The sequence below is a fragment of the Lepisosteus oculatus genome, chromosome 4, assembly GCF_040954835.1.
Source record: "Lepisosteus oculatus isolate fLepOcu1 chromosome 4, fLepOcu1.hap2, whole genome shotgun sequence".
Taxonomy (NCBI): Eukaryota; Metazoa; Chordata; class Actinopteri; order Semionotiformes; family Lepisosteidae; genus Lepisosteus; species Lepisosteus oculatus.
The window spans coordinates 34,044,532-34,063,995 of record NC_090699.1 but is presented as its reverse complement, the minus strand read 5'-3'; the positions used below and the strand labels follow the sequence as shown (position 1 = coordinate 34,063,995).

At 34.4% G+C, this 19,464-nt stretch overlaps 1 protein-coding gene across 1 annotated transcript in view; it reads left to right on the top strand.

Moving 5' to 3' along the window:
- Nucleotides 1–1,560: 1,560 nt before the first annotated feature.
- The window catches only part of LOC102697613 (heparan-alpha-glucosaminide N-acetyltransferase), a 108,298-nt gene continuing 90,394 nt past the window's right edge, over nt 1,561–19,464 (top strand). Inside the window, exons 1-4 of the mRNA XM_069187835.1 lie at nt 1,561–1,641; nt 6,001–6,134; nt 11,015–11,164; nt 11,710–11,831. Of these exons, the coding sequence (XP_069043936.1) occupies nt 1,561–1,641; nt 6,001–6,134; nt 11,015–11,164; nt 11,710–11,831 (487 nt within the window). The remainder of the gene's footprint in view (nt 1,642–6,000; nt 6,135–11,014; nt 11,165–11,709; nt 11,832–19,464) is intronic.

Sequence of the window (19,464 nt, the reverse complement as noted above, 5' to 3'; positions counted from 1 at the left end):
TGATAGATGTGAATAAATCTTTCAGAAGCTTTTTCTGAAGTAGTAGTTTAGAGATTTAGAGATAAGGTTACGTATTTAAGGGTGTATGCATCATTTGAGAAACAAGCCAGTAAAAGAATGGATATTTTTAACTGTCACTTTAATTCTAGGAAATTGTAAAGTGACTTTAATAAACCTAATCGCTAAGGACTTTACCTGGGTCTTTGACCTTTGGTCCAGGGGCTTGTAAGTGGAGAAAATCCTGACTACCATGGAGTCCAGAGTGACACAGACCTTTTTATTTGTTTTATTTATCATTTCCACAGCTGTATTAGCTGAAATAATATCATCCGAAGGTAAGAATATGCAGTTTTGAAGAACAGGGCTTTCTGTTTCAGAGCTGTTTTCCAGAAGTGCAATTCAAATTATATTATAAGACTGAATTGTTTACAGGCAGTCCTCCAAATGTATTCAGAACTTCCTTTTAAAATCTTCATTTTTAGTTAATCCATTGAGTTCAATTAAATTATTATGTAATAATTACATTGTACAATTACAATTCATAGTTATATCATAAGTATTTTATGCATTTAACAAAATTTGTCACATGAATCTGATTTTATTAATCTGATCCATTTTGTGAAATATTGTGCAGCCTGTGAGATGAATTCTACATTAAATAACATACTGTATGTACAGTAGCTGTTGTCCTTACCTCTAAGAGTATTTGAAATTCATTTATTTTATGATATTCTTCAGTAAAGATAATTCACACTATATTGTATACCACAGAAACCCTGATGCAAACAATTAGCATGTTATTTTTAAATAAACTTCTGAATTTGGGAAGCTTATGGGTTCAGTGAGGAAATGAGACAAATTCCCTCGTATTCCTTCATATTGTGCACATTCCAGCTCAAATAGATGCTTCCTGTGAGGCTTTATCCAAAAGGTTTCTTTCATAAATAGTTCTACATTGTTTTAAGGACAACTATGAAACCTCAAATAATTTTTGATTACTTCAAACATTTTCATTGCTTTTCACTATGCTGAATATAAGCATGAATCACAGGTGTCTAATTATATAAGAACAAGTAATTGTAATTGTAAAGTAATGGTTTATTCCATGCTGAAAAGAGAAGAAAGAAAACACAACGTTTCACACCTGAAGAAGGCTCCACGTCCGAAATGTTGTGTTCTCTTTCTTCTCTTTTCAGAACGGAATAAACCTATTACTTGTTCCTTTTTTGTTGATTTGCTCCTTATTCAGGATTTAAATTATTTTTGTTTAGGCCATTTCAGTGTCTAATTTGACCTTAACACAACCTTAGTCCTACTGTATGTAATTCAGAAGTAAATTTAGCTGGCTGTGTTTTCACTATGAAAAAAAAAACTCTAGTTTAGTTAGTATAAATATCTAGGAGTATCCTGCAAACTCACAATATTTTAACTGAGGGTGTGAGGTTTTATTAACACAAGCATGCATTTAGTTTTTTACTACTGAATTTGTTAATGTACCACTGTTTACTGTAATTTTACTCATAAATTACTTTTCTTTTATTTTCAGATTCCAATTTAAAAATGGATGAGGCTTTGCTGACTGTTCACAATAAATTGCCAAGAAGCATCATTGTTTTCTATGTCTCTGATTACTGCTACAAGGTAAGTGGCACAATTGGTATTGCAATACCAAATAAACACAACAGGGGGCTCTCTTTCCTGTGATGTGCTTCCAGTTTCATTACAAATACTCTTCTCTCTATTACATGATGTTGAAACGGGCATACAGAGCCCTCCAATAGTAGTGGGACAGCAGTCAACAATCAGTATTTGTGCTTTACAGTAAATCAGTTTGTATTTGGGGTCATGAGATTAATAAGAATGATAAAGGCAACAAAATATATGTTTTATTTTTAGGTAATTCCATCCATATATTTGATCATACTAGATTAAAAGCATATGAATTTTGGGAGTACTTTCATTTTCAGCTAATTCCTGAGTAAAAAAGTCTGTTTTGGTGCTATCCCTTTGAGGCGTAGAAGAAGCATTTTGTCCTAGATAGGCAGACAATATCTGTAATTTCAGAATATATTCTGCTGCTGCCATCATCTGTTCCATGATCAATTAAATGTTTAAACCATGTCTTTAACCATGATTTAGAGATATGATGGTATTTTTGGTAGCAAACACAATTCCTTTCTTTCTCCACACTTTAACCTTTCCACCACTTAAATAAGGGATTTTCTAGGTTAAATGATTCCATGAGGTTAAATGATTCCATGAGACTTTGCTCCAAACCTCTCCTGGTTAATCTCTGTACTTTCTGGTAAATTATGAAGCATATAATGAAATTAAACGTTCAAGCTTTGGTCAGCCAAGACAACGATGCATAGTCAGATCCCAACTAGCATCTACAGAGAAAATAATTGCATCCTATGTGGTCTTATTTTTTAAGAAGCATTGTCAAGATAGGGCAAATAATGAGCTTGTGAATCTTAATGTAGTACTTTGTGTCTTGAGATGATGATTTTATACAAAATGAGAGGAATAGGAGGTTATTTCTTCTTTTACAGGGGAATAGCAACACTACTCTATAATTTGGAGTTGCAAATAATCATCATTGATGAATCATTTTAAACCACATTAAAAGTAAAATGTACACAGTAACTTGTAAAATCTCCAATTTGCATCACAAAATAGACAAAAGTTCCAGGTATGCGCAGTGCCATATTGCCACCATTGTCTGTGATTCAGAACAAGACAACAAAAATTTAGGTGATGTGAAAAGGCCCTATTACATTGTAAACAAGTAGTTTAGGCCTGTGAATAAATCTCCTTTAATGTAATAGAAATATTGCTCTCCACTTCAAGAAGGTTTTGCTGACAAATACTACTTACTTGTTAACTGTACATGCAAATCACATCGGAACATTTCTGCAGTGAAATATCTGCTGCACAACCTGTACTTACAGTATTTGCTCATACATCACATTACATTAGTCACTACAGCAACAACAAGTGAGCAGAAAGGGCTGCTTCACATAAAAATTTGCCCCAAATCTCGCTCTCTCCCATGGCAAGACATGGGGTTTTGAGACAACAATGGTGACCATACAGTACTTTCACATTGGAAATTGGAAATTTGTAAAATGTTTCTATACTGTCAATTAATTTATTTTGTTGTCAAAATGTATTAACTGGTCTGAGAAATTTGGACTGCAATTCCCCTTTAAAACATCACCTATTACTATTGCATTTGCTTATAACTGTTGTTATGAAATAAGCATCTTCCTCTATTTTTGTGTTTTGGTACATGATAATGTAACAAAAACACAAGCTCCAGCTCTCTGTAGTGGACTGGTGAACTCAATCCACTTGTAAATCACTAGGAGGTAAAGAAGACTGAAGTCAGTGACTGAAGGCAGTGTTTGTCCTGCAGAGATGTTCATATTTATAAACCACCTGGAACACAACTTCAAAATGTTAAGAAAATCTAACTTTCTTGTGTACTGGGTTTTTAACATTAAACAGACAATTTATCAATGCATAAACATGCCAGAAATAAAACAGAAAAGCAATTTGCTCAAATCATTCTTACAATGCCTCATTCTCAGACAGACATTAAATTTATAATATCTAACAATGCTATTAAAGATTTTTCTGCTTTTCTAGCAAGCGTGGCAGTAGCAGGATTCTTTCAAGCAAATCTGTTTACTGTTAACACTAATTGCTGATTAAACAACCCCATTAGGCCAGGCTGCAGTGATGTTCAAAGTTGATGGAAAGCACTAATGTTTCCTAATTGCTTTCTCTTTTCAAGAAGGATGTTTTATCTTCTTTATCTTTGTGAACTAAAGGCCAAGAACAGCTGAGCCTCCTTCCTCACAAACACTTTCTGATCCAAAAGCAACAATAACAACTGGTTCCTGGAGAATTTTGATACATGTCAACCAATGATAGAAATTAGACCAATAATCTAGGATTATACTGTCAACGTTGAAGAGAGAGAGATCTTTGTTCCTGATTGATAGATGACCGTTATTCTTGATCCTGGGTTATTTAAGATTAACCACAATTGCAATTGCACTATAGACAAATATTTTAAATGTATGTGATAATCACATTCAGTGTCTTGCACAAGTGTTCTACTCTTCCAGAGATTTCATATTTTGTTAAATTACAAATGATGAATATGCAGTATAATCATTATTTACATTTTTTTAATTTTTCACCAGACCTTGAATGTTCAAACTGAGCATGTTTATGGGGGAAAGAAGTTATACTGTATGTCAGCAAATGTAACACCTTTGCCATGACAAACTTAAATTAGTTCAAAATTGAAAGGTGTCTGTGTGCAATAATGATGTCTCACAAAATTCCAGAATAAATATGCCAGAGTGAGGTCCCCCTGTCAGGTAATGAATTTCACACAAATATTCAGTCAAGGAGCTTTCAGGGAAGAAGCTGTAGAAAGGCACTGATCAGGAGAAAGATACTGCTTTACAGCAAGTGACACTGAACACAGTGAAGTTAATCATTAAGAACCAAGTATTACCCAGGCATTGCATAGATCAGGCTGTTCCCCAAAACTAAGCAGCTAAGCAAATAGGAAACTAGTAAGAGATGCAACCACAAGGCAGACAGCATCTTTGCTGTAGATTTTCAATGGCTGGAATGCATTATTTTATGGAGCTGCTTCTCATCATTAGAGACTGGGAAGCTTGTTAAGACTGAGAGCAGAGTAGATGGAGAAAAGTACAGGCAAGTCTTAGAGGAATATTTGTTCCAGCCAGCTAAAGGCTTAAAACCGTGAGGGAAGATTCACCCTTCAGAAGAGCAGTGACACATACTATACTTTAGCTCCGCTAGAGAAGAAAATGAGTCCCTGAGTGGCTCAAAGTCCTGAATCCAATAGTGAATTCAATAGAAAATATGTGGACAGATCAACTGTCCTCTACAAATTTGACAGGGCTTGAGCAAGTTTGCAAAGAAGAATGGGTGAAAATGTCATGACCGCCAGCCAGCAGAGATCTACCCACAAGAGAGCTAACCAGTACCAGCAGCGGGTTAATAATAACCAGCGCCGTCGCACGTGTTCATCCATCAGCACACGCTCTACCGTGCGGCATGCAGCTCTATTTAAACTATCATAACTCACCTCTCGCTGCTTGGTATTGATTCCACTCCTAGAGAGCTCCTACCTCACATTTTGTTAGAAACCCTCTTGTGATATTTCCTGTGATACTGACTACAAACTCGCCTAACGTTTTGGATTGGACACCTGTTTCAGTATCTACATTCTCCATCATCTGTATAGGATCCTCATACCTCAACACTTGAATTCCTTACAGAAAACTGCACCATGCCAGGGTGCAAGGTTGGTGGAGATGTATCCAAAAAGACTTGTAGCTGTAATTGCTGCCAAAGGTGCTTCTACCATGTATTGATTCAGAGGGACGAATACATGTGCAATTAACATATTTTAGTTTTTGATTTTCCTTTGCAGTTTGCACTGATATTATACTTCTTTCACTCATAAAAGTGTTCAGTTTGAGCAAAAATATTCACTTCATTGTATCTGTGTGTAATTAACCAAAATGGGAAGTTGAAATGAGAAATGGAATCATTGGAAGGAGGTACTGTAAATGATTTTGCACTATCCCATACTTTTTAGAATTCAACTTTATCCACTGCAGAATTCATGAAAATTAAAAACTGTGGTAGTATTAACTCTATTTTTTTAAAGTTATGTCTGTATAACATTGTGTACTTTTCCAATTGCCCTCTGAGATATACTGTATGAGTGGTGTCCTCACACCTTCATAGGGAGTTGACTATAATTCATTTCATGGGGTTGCATGCCATAATGCAAGTGATGCAGTATTATTATTGGCACAGAAAAATGGCTTGTAAGCAGTGGTAAAAAAAATAAGATGGCAACCGAAAACAGGGACTGGGATTAAAGTTGATTTAAAACTGAAGATAATCCCAGGTCCTCTAAGAATTCTAAATTATTTTTAGTGCCTGTACCAGCCTTTGGTCGTGATTCGACCCTCCAGTGGACTTCAGCCTGGCAATGCCTCAGTAGCCATCCGTACGCGATTCATCTTGACTTTCAGGATCATGACTGAAGTTGGGAACATCACCCTTTGCAGGTAAAGTACAAACTGTCACATTCAAAACACGAATGTGTTTTGTTTTCATATATGAATACAATCATGGGCAGCAAGGTGGTGCAGTCAATAGCATTGCTGCATTTCAGTGCTTTGGCCCTGCAATTGGCCCTAGGTTCAATTCCAGGAGTGTTGTCTTTGTATGCTCTCCACATATTCGCATGGGCTTCCACTGAAGAAATCTGGCTCCGGCCTGGGGTCATTACTCCTGACCTGAGTGCATTTTTAACAGACATCTGCTTTTGTGTATGACATCTCAGAAATAATTGAAAGCCTGGGATAACATTATCAGGAATAGCCACTAAGCCATAAGTGAAAGTATTTTCTATGATTCCGTTACGTTGGTTATGGTCACTCATCAATGGTAATAAAATGGGGTGACCATGGCTGGACCTGTAAAACCTTCTCTAACACTCCTGGAATTCTGGGACATGGCGGGGAATGCACTATGCGTATTCTCCAGAAATGGTCATTTTTGGCACATACAGTATTAAATCTCAATCTCAGCCCTTCACTGAACTGCACTGTGGCTCCTTGCATCCATATACCTCCAGGGTGTTCTAGTTTCCTCCCACAGTCCAAAGCTATACTGGTTTAATTGTATGTGCCCTGCTATGGACTGGTGTCCCTTCCTGAGTGTATCCTGTTGCTTGGTGAGATAGATAAATGACCTACTGTATAATGGATAAAGCAGACAATGGGTAGATGTAATCCTTATGCTGATATTTGTAATTCTTATCCAGTACTTTAAGTAAAATGCTACTATTAAATATGTCTGAGAGAAATAATTAAATGTAAAATGGTTGCTACTTGCAGATACTAAGCTTGAAAACAGCCAATCCAATTCAAATCAAAGAGGGAAATCTACCTTGAAGGAAAGTGTGACAATACAACACTAAGATAAGAAGCCTACATGTTAATTAAAAGCTGCAGATATTTTTTAATATTGCTATTCTACACTGTGTAAAATTTGTGCTATGCAGAAAAACCTCAATCAAAAACATTTAAAGTTACAGTTTTTACCAAATAGATACAGTATACTGTAAGTCAAACAATAAGTAAAATTCACAGCTGACTAGCAACAGCCAGGCATAAGACAGTGGATTGTTCTGAGATCATATGAAGAATGTTTCCGATCAGAACAATTAGAAGACAAACCATACTTCCAAGGAAGAACACAAGCAGGTACTGTACTACAATACAAATCAATTCTATCAAGGTCTGGAAAATGATTTGTTCAATATGACAGTGATCCCAAATATCCTAAAAAAGCATCTTCAGAGACTTTGTAAGACTGATTCCTCTGCTAAATGACAAAAATAACCGCACAATTTATTATTTAAATTTTATAACTACTTTTGTGATGTTAAACTGGGTATTTGATATCTTAAAGCTATAATGTGATTGCAGGCAGTTTCCTGCACATCTAGGAAATATGTTGACTATAGCATGAGCTCCAGACCAACTGTCAACTGCTTTCCCAATATTTTAACTATAAATGTAATATATACAGTAAATAATAAATCATTTATTTATTATTTAATAGAAAAACACACTACAAATATTGTAATATAGCATGCTTAATATTTCATTTTCATTTTGGTTTGCACTTAAATGGAACAGGATCTTGAGAAGGGATTTAACTTCCTAAGAATTGTATGACAATTTTCACATCGGTCTTGCAAAATGAAGAACTTGTTGCTATGATAGGTTCATCCATTCTAGTTCACATGTTAATTTTTGCATACTCATACACTGAGAATGTAATAATTAACAGAAAACCAGTATGAATGTTGAAAAATGGTTGGGAAAAAAGGTGTTGTGTGTAACTTACCATTTGATTTTTGCCAATTAGCAATTAGCATTTCTGAAATTAATAAGAATTATTTGTATAACTTTTGTTTTGTGATTCAAAGCCTTTTATAAATTTATTTAACAATTTAGCACATATCAACATGCATTGTATATGGTGAGGTGAGGTTATTTTTAGAACCTCTTACATGGTGACAAACAGGATACCATTTCAATTCCTGTTGCTTCTGCCCCATATTGACCAAAGAAAGAATTTAATAATGACCTTCTTTCTTCTAAAATGATGCCCTTTTTAAAAGTATCCTGCTTTCTATTGATTTTATTGTCCAAAGGTTAATAAAAGCTGACATCTCAATAATGATAAAAAGGCCCTAATCCAAAGATCCCATTAAAAATTTAGAGCAGAGAACTGCAGGGCCACAGAAACCTCAGAAGGATGTTCAAGAGCATGAATTTGCAGCAGTATTTATAAACAATCTGAGTGTACAAGACATTAGGGCTTGAAGATTTCATTTGGGGTCATCTTTAAATGAACTCTAAAAGCATTGGATTTCACTCGACAAAGCTCTTTTTCTCTCAGGCTCTGGTCCAGAGATTCTTCATCAGATCAATACAGAGGTCCCTTCCCAACCCAAGAAGATATTGATTTTTTACTTTTCTTTTTTTCACAAAAAGAAAAAAATACACTCTAAGTGATGGCATTGTATGTCACTCCCTAGTCAATCAATAAGGCCAAGTAAAGCACCCTGTGAGCAGATGGAACCTGAACTCAAGGCTCAGCTGCTGAGGCAGTTATACTGTAGCTCTGTGTCAAAGAGCCACTGGGTGTCACTCACAAGCTGCTGAGAGTTCACTGAAATGATACAGAAGACAATCGGAAGGAACTTCAGGCCTTGAAGAGTTTTTCAGTACCTTCATTAGGCTCCCCTGTCAAGGACTGTTCAAGGTTCATGTTCTTATTTCGATTTTTGTTTAGTGTTTTCATTGCTTGTTGTTTTGTTTATTGTGAGAATAAATGTCCTGCAAGAATTAGGGTTTCATCTCTTATCCAGTTAAGACACATATTGTGATGAAGTTTTTAATAAGAAATGTGTTGATTTTTATATTTAAATTAATACACCGGACATTTTTAGAAATCAGTTTTGGTCTCATTTTTTATGTGGCTGACATTTAAAAAAAACAAACTTGAGTATAAACATAGGAATTCTGCAAGGTGCCCATAAGTGTCCTTTGCCCTTTAAAGGAAACTTCATGCAGCTCACAGCACTGCCAGTGTAGGACGCAACGGAAAAGGAAAACAAATGTTGTCCCTGAACAGAATATCCCAGTCTATCCCTATAGTCTATGCATACCCAGGAAGCATGGGCAGGTGACAGGGCTCTAAACACAGCACATAAGCCTGCAGAGAATCAGTGTCTGGAACACACAGTGAAACAGTAATAGCAATTCACAAGAAAAGGGAGCATAAAGCTTACATCACAGTTCCTTCTCCTGTCATGCTTCATGTTGGTAATCAAGCCCACTGGAGCCCAGGCTCCAGTCCCGTTTCCTGTCCACAGGGGCCCACGACACAAATAGTTGATGTTGCAGAGCATAACAAAATATTTTAGAATTCTGAAAAAAGCAGTCTCATGGAAAAATGAAGTTTTCAGTCAATATAGTCAACTGCTCTGATACAATTTATTTAAATATTTAAAGCAGTTTTGACATTTTTATACATACATACTATATCCAAATGTTGTTTGCCAAAGACAGTGATGTACATAAAAACCATGTATATTTGTTTTCTCTAGCTAAAGAGCTATCTTTTGTATCCCATTAATAACTATCTTTTATGAATTAACAGATGCATGGTAATAATTCAGTTTGAATGCACACCTTTAAGGTCCATTTACACCATGAAGAAATAGTGTACATCACAAAATCAAATCTATAGTCTCCTCAAACTTTGCAATGATCCATCTCCTCAGTCATTCAGTAGACCAACCACAGGTCACTGGGTTGACAGAGTCAGAGAGTGTGGAGATGCCTGAGTGAAAGACCTCAAAATGGATTACAGTAGCCTGTTCAGTAATGACTGATTAAAACTGTAGGAGACTGAATTCTCTGATGGGGATGCATCCCACATTGATAACATAATTAGATACATTAAGCATGTTGTTTATCATTGTGGAACTGCAGAATGGCCAAGGTAGGTCATTTTAATTATGTGACTTCAATTTATAGGGACCATTGCCTCAGTGTACACAGATTGTTTGATATAACATTCAGTTATTTTGTTTTATCTTAAGAATGCTAACAGCTTTTTTCCAGTATTTGCAGATTGCAGACTTAAAGTACATGAAGGTGGAATCTTGTCATGCCACATCCGTTCGTGCAATTCATTGTTTGCTCTATTGATTTAAATTTTTCAAAACAGATTCCTTAATAAAATAATTAATCAAAGAAACAAAGCATTCTTTATGCAAGAATGCATATAACATTGTTTTTACAAATAAGTATTCTGAAATTGTAACACATTAGCAAAATTTGATTAAAAGCACACCAGTGACATTCCTTCCAGAATATTTGTTGCTGTTCTCATGCTCTCCAAAAAAAGGCCCTTACTAAAGCCCCATTAATAACACAAAAAGAAATCGGACCCACAGCCAAAAAATGAATACCAATTACCATCCCTATTAAGAACAGCATAAAAAAATAATTCACACCACATCACAGTACTGGACATATGAATAGTGTTACAAAAATGGAGAAAATCAGGAAATGACCCAGTTGATAAAACAATAAGTAAAATAAATGGTCATACCCCCCATCTTGTAAATGATATTTTCAAGAATATAACGAGAGCATACATGTACGTGTATATTGGTATATTTGGTCTAGTTAGAGGCACATGAGTTCTTTGTTCTCAGGTCCATCTTTGGTGAAAAGAACAATAATTCAGGCACACATTCTTAAACACATTTTAAAAAACAGTGACAATAAACACACTACAATACGTGCGGTACATAAAACTTAAACACACAACACACAAGTTTCCTTTTTTGCAGTACAAGCTTACAGACGAGGCACCCCAGATTCCTAACCACCCAGAAACCCCCGCCCCCCCCAACTCTTACCAAGTATTCAACTCTTGCTGCCTACAAGGACCACAAAATAAATGGGAACCCATCCTCCTATTCTAAAATGCACCCACTAAGGTGGGAGAGGGCATTTTTAACCAAGGGATTTTTCACTGAGGAAATCCAGGTTACTTAAAAACTACAGAACAGCAAGCTTTCTTAGCAAGGTTCAAATGCTTAGCTCCAATTGAATCTTTTTGGATTATCTCGAACAAGGACCTCTCGTCTGGCTTGCACTTTAAGTCTCCACTGTCTTCACTTTCTCTCGTGGTCTGTTCTTCCCTCTATCCTGTCTTGCTCTGATCTTATATGGCATCTTTCTGGGCTGTCGATTGACACAGAATAATTTACCCAGAGCTTAACTAATTTAAACCAAGGTAAACCTTATGATTGCTTTGATCACTGACCCCCTACCTCCCAGCAAACATCGCTTTGCTCTGAAGCTGGAAATGTTGGAACTAGCTAGGCATTACCCATTGTTTGTAGATTCTTTTGAGACACTTCAATAGTAACCTATAGTTTTAACAATAGTTTAATAGGTCCTTCTGTCACAAAATATTTTTGATGCATGCAATCTAGATACTTTTGTGAGTTGATTATGTCTTTACTTTTCCTTTTTCTAGCTGGAGTAAACTGTATGGAGAGGCAGGACATTATTCTACATGGGTCCAAAAACAAACTGGGATTGACAGCAAAATCACATGCTCCCAGACTGTTGAAAAGGCACCCATTAACAGTTACACTGGTGAGTTCTGTCACATCTTACAGTTGAAGCAAATACTTTTCTGTGATTTTTGTTTCATTCATATGATATTCATAAAATCTAAATGAACATTTTTAGGATTGGATGTATGTGACAGTTAATCAGTTTGATTGTTTAATGCATGATAGTTTTGATTTTGTGCTGATCTTGTGCATTCTCTCCAAAATGCAAAGGTTGACAGAAAGATAGATATCAATTACAAGAATAAATATTTACTGTAATAGCTCTTGACTGTTTCACAATTGCCAGAGACGGATTAATCAAATGTTGTATATATTTTAATATTTCTTGCTGCTAAATTTGACTCTCTCTATTCAAGAAACCAAGCCACTTTAGATGTTTTTCTAGCCCTGAGTTTGAAGTTGTTGTCTTTCTTAGAAAGAAAGGAATTTTGTTGCAAGATGAATTGATTAATTTGTTCAAACAAGTAGAACATATGCCACTAGTCGTGGAATTAACAAATATTTCAACTGAACAAATTAAGAAACACAGTAATGTTTAAAACAAATTAAATAAATGTATGATTATATTTGTACCACATACTAATTATGTCTAATAAAAATCAACTAATCATCAGTTTACAAAAAATCAATTGTTGAGGTCCCTGTCTCCATTTTTCCTACTAAACATGCACTTCCACATTGGGTCAATGACTGAAACTAAATGCAAACATCAATTGTGATCATAGCTAACATCTCATTATTTAAGGGCTGGTGTAGAAACCCTCATTTCCAGGAGGAAATCTAAACAAAGACACAAACGGGTTAAAGAGCTTGTTGTGTGAGATGCTCTCAAGGAATAGGTTATCTTCTCAAAGTTTATTGTTCTGTATTTCAGCCTGATTTAAGCTGTGATAATGTGTAGTGTAACAAACAATTCAGACCTAGATTACTGAGTAAAATGCTCATGTAATAAATGTATTCACATTTTTTATTGGATTATAAAAATGTATAACTTCTGTCTTATTTTGAAGAAACATTTCAAATCAAGTGCATGCCTTACTATCCAATGCACAAAGATACAGTAAGTGACGTTGTGACAAAAAAATATTTGCTTATTAAGCTACAAAAGGAGAAGTCTATGGTTAGGTGACTTTCCAAATTAACTTATCATTAAAATATTTAACACATTCTGTTTTTCTGTACATACAGTAAATTCACATACCACCTACTGTACATAGTTCATTGAAAAGGAAATTGTTAATGAAGTATAAGCTTTTTAAGGCATATTGATTTGAGTAGTTCTAGCATTTTGAAGTGCTGCAGATAAGAAAAAAAAACTTACTTTTACATTTAAGAGTTTCCAGGGTATCCACAAATTAAAAGCACACATTATATCTTGATATAAGGCTTGTTGTGTGTCTGTTTCACATCATGATCTTGTGTGGGAGACCATGTGGCCTTTTTTGTTGAACAGGACCTTAAAATCAATACAATTTAATCCATCTTCACAATATGTCCTCTGCAGCTGGAGACGTCTTAAATTGCCAGAACCTTTTTCCAAACGGTCCAGTTTTTGGCAGATATCCAACATATTCCAAAAACACCATTATTTTTTATTATTAAAATTAAAATGAGAAGATGAGTTCTGATATGTCATGGTTTCTGCAATTTGCAATTTTAACCTAATTGTGTGTGTTTATCTAGTGTTATCTAGTTTTCTAGTGAATCACTTGAAATTTTGAAATGTTCAGCATAATCTCTCTAGAACAGATGTTTACTCCAAAATCTTTGTTAAATTAAACTGTAGTACTGTTTGGGTTGACATTAGTTTTGATGAAATAATAAAATATCAGATAATTCAATTTTTCAGTAAGGTTAAACAATGGAAAAATAAAGATTAATCATTTATGAAAAAGAAGTCACAGACCATTGCAATACCTCGTTCTTGATATGTGGCAACAACTATAATCATGTTATGTGCTGAAAACAGGATATTTGGAATTGTTCAAAGTAAGTTGCAGTTCAGTTTAGACGGCTATTTCTTTTGCCTTGTAGTTTGCATGTGTTCTATTAATCAAAGAGTATTGGCTTGGAAGCAAAGTTCTACTGTAGCTTGGAAGAAAGAAGAAATCTCACCTATTACAGGCTATACAAAAAAGGTCTCCATCAAAGTTGAGCAATGGTATTGTGAATGTGAAACCACTGAAGGGAGTATCATTCAAGTACATCACTGCCTGACATCTTGTTCATTAGGCAACTTAACCCTGGGACCCTCATTTATATTTTATTAAACAGTTTTACTTGTGTAGCCTGGTAGGAATCCCCTTCCTCATATTCCGCAGTGACACTGCAATCAATGACACACAGCCTGCTCTAATCACCTCACTTCCTGAGCTTCCTAAATCCAATTTACAGTTGCAATTATGTAATTTCTGAAGAGAAAATGTTATTTAAAAGTGTTTCCTTCAGAAATCTTTCTTATAATAAATATGAATACAAAAACAATAATTGTAATGATTATAGTTGTTATTCAGTTTACCAGTGTTCTCTTTAGATAACACCCCAGTTACCTTGAACATATTTTAATAATTAAATTAATTTTAATAGCAAAATTCCATTAAAAACACAATTTGATGATAACTATTGCTTTTAGATGACTGAATTACATTAGTAAAGGTATCCCCTTATACAATAAAAAAAAATCTATGAAGTTTCTATAGAAATACCTCAGTTCTCAGTCTCTGAACACTTTCTTCAGAAAACTTTATTTCCATATGGCTCAGTAAGACAATAAATAAGGTTTTGATATTAATTTTGAGAATTTCAGTGTGTTTTCAGAGTTGTTTTTTTGTCCTGATTTACATCCTTAAATCAGTCTGCCCGCTAGCATAGTAGACTTTCTGTCTGTTATGTGACTCCCTTAAATCAAACATATCTAGTTTTCAGTATCATTTTTTTGCCTAAAATGCGCTTCTTTGTTGTGGCAGAACCAACTCTAAATTGTGTAGCTATTTTGTTAATTATTCTTGGGCTTTTCAAAGATGCCCTTTAAAATTCTGCATGGATTAATTACGAAATAACCCACCTTGACATTAATGACATTGAGCTGAATACTGAAAAAATGCTTTGTAAGGTGCTATTATCAAAATGGATCTAATGCATGTACTCCCAGGGTGCCTTTCTTTGGGATCTCTGTATTCTGAATATAGATTTTTGTGTTGTCAGCAGTTTACAGGATTTGTGATAAATATTTGAAAACATAGGTAGTGCAAAAGACACACAGCTTTCAGCTTACCTACTCTCAAAAACAGAGCAAATGGGATGAGCCTCCATTCACTGAAAAGTGTCAGTTCAGCTTTTGTTTCAGTAAGTCTTAGTGTTTTTATTATCATTATTATTTTAGTAGTTAACCCTTAGCATTCATTTATCAAACACAACTTTACTTTCTTACTTTCTGTCAATCAGACAGAATATTATAGCTGAATTTTCAGGGCCTTATTTCTGACCTTTAAGACCATAGTTACTACTCTTTGAGTACACAAGTAGCTGTAAATGTATACTGATTATCGGAGCTACCGTATACAGCAAAAATTAGATTTTCATACCAAAACCTGATGCTGGTAACACAGTTTATCAAATATGCTTTTAGATGCTACATTTTTTTTCATTTTTGACGTGTGTTTTTAGTATTGCATTTTTACATTAGTTTAATGTACTGCTGAATTGTAACTATAGTTACCATTTTAAGTTACAAGAATAAAATACAGATACAGTATTTTTTCCATCACATGAAATAAAAGTATAATCCAAGTATCCATGTAAATAGGAAAGGAGGAGTAATTACTAATTGGAAGTCTTCAGGAAAGCCTCTCTCTGATATGGTAATGAGCAAACACACATTAACACAAACTTGCAAATGAGGTTTAGCATACATCAGAAGCCCCAGAGTTGTAATAAGCCCATTTATTGAATTAAGAGCCCTCTAGTCTCTCTCAGAGTTTGTTTCCTGTTTACCTATTCTATCAGACCATCTCTTTTTTCAAAGAAGATGTAAAGCACACTTTTTTAAAAATAAAGAACATTTAAAAAAGATTTCCCTAAAAGCATCCCCAGGGCTCCCAGATTCAGTATCTTCTCTTAAACTTTTGAATTTCTAAGAACACAATCTTGTTGTGCTTGGTAAGGTTTTCCTACTGTTAAATCATCTGCAGTGCCTGGTATAAATATTTTAACAGTTACAATGAAGACCACATAATATTGTTTAGAACCTGATTAAACTGGTGATCAGATTGTATTTCTTCTAGTTCAAAATGCATATTAATCTGTGTATCTACGGTATGTATCAAAATGCAGAGACTGACAGCGTAAGCGCAGGATGTCCTAAAATGCTAGACAGGCGATTTTTCCAAGGTCAGCACCCTTCTCTGTATAGTGTGCCTCCTGTCAGTCTTTGACTGATAGCCTGTGCTCCACTTGATAATTGGTGATGCATTTCTAGTCATACAAATAATTTCTATTAAAGCAAAATGCACCATTAATATTCTGTATTGCTTTATAAGTATAACAATAGAATGCTTTCTCTCTGAAATTCTGGACTCTAATCCACTGTTTCTTAAATGCTGTATTCTATCCTTATGACCCCCAAAGCCCTGAGACCTGTTTTTCAAAGTTAAGAAAGGCTGCAGTCATGATGAGTAAGGACCGCATCATGCATACCTAAAAAACACAAGAAATTAAGTCATAAAAAGACATTCAGCAAGTTAAGTCAAATATTGTAATTCCTCAAAAACATGAACATAACAACATAAAAACTTTGAACGGCATTCTCCAAAAATATTAGTAACAATTATGTGTTCAGTATGTAAATACCTTAAAAGTAAATTTATTCAGAACTGGTGTAGCTTGTTAATACTTTATCGTCTCTTGGAAACCTGGCTCTTGGTTTAGAATGCGCAATACAAAATGCAAAAGGAAGAGGTTCTGCTTACTAGTACTGTGTAAAGTAGCACTGTTAGTCTGATAGGACTCTCTGACTGGAAAGCAACGGAGGAGAGACAAGGGAAAAAAATAGAAGGGGGAATGTTTGGCTTTTTACTTAGCCTTCAGAAGAGCATGATATAAAGAAAAGAGATGGGGGAAAAAGTTACAAATGTTATATATAAACCACTATAGAGTATAAACTACAGTATGAGATTTATCCATCTTACATTCAAAGTATAACTTGAGTTACAAGAAAATCTATGATGAATATGAGGTTTTAACTTTTATTGTACACTACAATCTTTTTGCAATGGTTTTCTTTGCAATTTGTTTAGCATTTTAGATGTACAGATAAAGCATATGTAAGGGTTAAAATCTCAGTCTATAGGTTGTGAATTGAGGTAATAAAACAAAGGAAATAGTGTTAAGAAGTATTATTGCTTGATTAATTAGGAATTTTATGAATAGATTAACAGAATATAATTTCACTAATGACTGGGAGCAACTGTTTTTTCTTGAACAACCCCAAAAACATGCTTGTAATTTTGACCTGAATTTATGACCTAATAAAATTTAAGTCATAATGAATTGGAAGAGTCCAATTACTTTGGGAATTCTTCATAATTTAATAATTTAGTAATGTAATATTCCATTTGTTATGTATTTCTTTGTCTATGACAAATGCACATTAATAAATGAAAGATCAGCTTTTGAAATGCTTAATTTCAACATTGCATTTTCATGACTGCCAAAAAAAAGGTTTTGCAAAATATTATATCATCAGCATAATATAGATAAATTAACTAGAAAGAGTACAGTTTCTGGATATCTTTGTATAACTGGCAGCTTCAACATTACATGCATCTCAGTATAGGCGTTGAGCACATTTAGTAAATGAGTACTGTATGTTGTAAATTTCAGTGCTGTCAATATATTATCTTCATTTGTATCCCATTATATATGTTTTATTTCAAGAATACTTTTTGTTTTCCATTATGTGCCAGGTTAATACATTTCAGAACAGCAGCACATTGACCTATAGGTTCCATTGTCTGTGACCTAGACCCATGCTTGCTATTGAATGGGTGCTGATGTTGTAAGATATACAGGTATATATATGTAAGATATACAGGCTTCCCCGTTCCTTTATTTGTTTTCTAAAAAAACAGAGAGAAATTTTAAGAATGAGGAAGACATCTGCAACAAAGAAGTAAAGAAGTTAACTGTATTTCAGGAAAAAATACATCCTAATTTTATTTTATCATCATTTATGACATTCATTTTATTTCCACTCCTGAATACCCCACGGCATAAATTTTTGTGTATAGTTTTCTCATATTTACAATGCTGCCTCATGGTATGAAGGTACTTGAATCATATTAAATATACATTGATTGTTTCTTCACTACAAACAAGGACAAGGTGTTTCACAGTTATTTCCCAATAAAATACACTTTGTACCTACGTATAATGACATTGATCAGTTTTCTATGTAATAGTTATTTTATGAGATTCAGCTGCAGTAAACATAAAACATAGGGCATGAAATTGCCATACATTGCTCAACTCCTTCAATAAAAAGTAAACATTTAGACATTTATTTTTCATTTAATTTTTAAGTACACCATTAGCAGACTTGAGTTCATCTTTGTCTCCTTAGTCTTGTTTTTTTTTTACTGTAAACTTGTAAAGATGAATGTAAGTGCTATACTAGTTTTATAATCAAACTTCAAACCAAGTAAGACATATGCAGCAGGCGGGGTTAGTCCAACTAATGGTGACCTCACTCAAATGGTGATACCTGTTTAAAAATACACTTACGCTGGCAGATCTAGGTAAAAATAATGCCTGCTCCTTTGATCTTCGGATAATGCTTCTGTTTAAATCAGCAAGAATCAACACTACTTATAGACTAGGACTCGATCAAGGGGTGACTGGAAAGGGTCCCAAGAGTAACAAAGTATTGACTGAATCTTTACTTGATTTTTGTATTGGAAACAACATAAAATAAAAGCTCTCTGTGTTGCATGCTGCATCCACAGTCAGTAATGTGTAAGGTGCATTAAGAAACCACTGGGATTATGAAGTAATGGCCCTTTCAAAGGTTGCCTTTTCCCTTAATCTGGGTTTACTTAAGACACTCTAAATTATAGGCTTTCAGGAAAACATAGCCATTATTTGAATGGTGTACAATTGACTTTGCAAACCCTCACTTAGATCAATGCCTGATGAGCTGCCATCAAGTCAAATTTTTAGAGATATATAGCCATTCAACTTGACCCTGGGCTATAGTTTGCCAAGGGCAAGATCTGGAAGTCCAAAGAAGCTCTGAAGTGATTAGGTCTCATTTGTCTCTCATGATTGAAATTCTGTAAAACAAATGTCTTTAGGTGATTAACCAGAATAAAATCCTAATTTTATTTTGTTTTCTGCATACGTATTGTAATGCACACTTGTGTAGGTTTGTCATACAGTATACAGTATATTTTCTAAAAAACAAAAAATTACAACCACACATTATCCCAAGAGGTTCTGCACATAATCTGTCAAAATAAAGGAAGTTAAGAATATCTTTTTCTAGACCAATCACAGGAAGTGGGCAGAGTTAACATAGGGTGTAATTCTACTGTTTATTTTTTAATTTTTTGATACAGATCTTTTTAAAAAGTTATGTTTCAATCATATGTTAATGA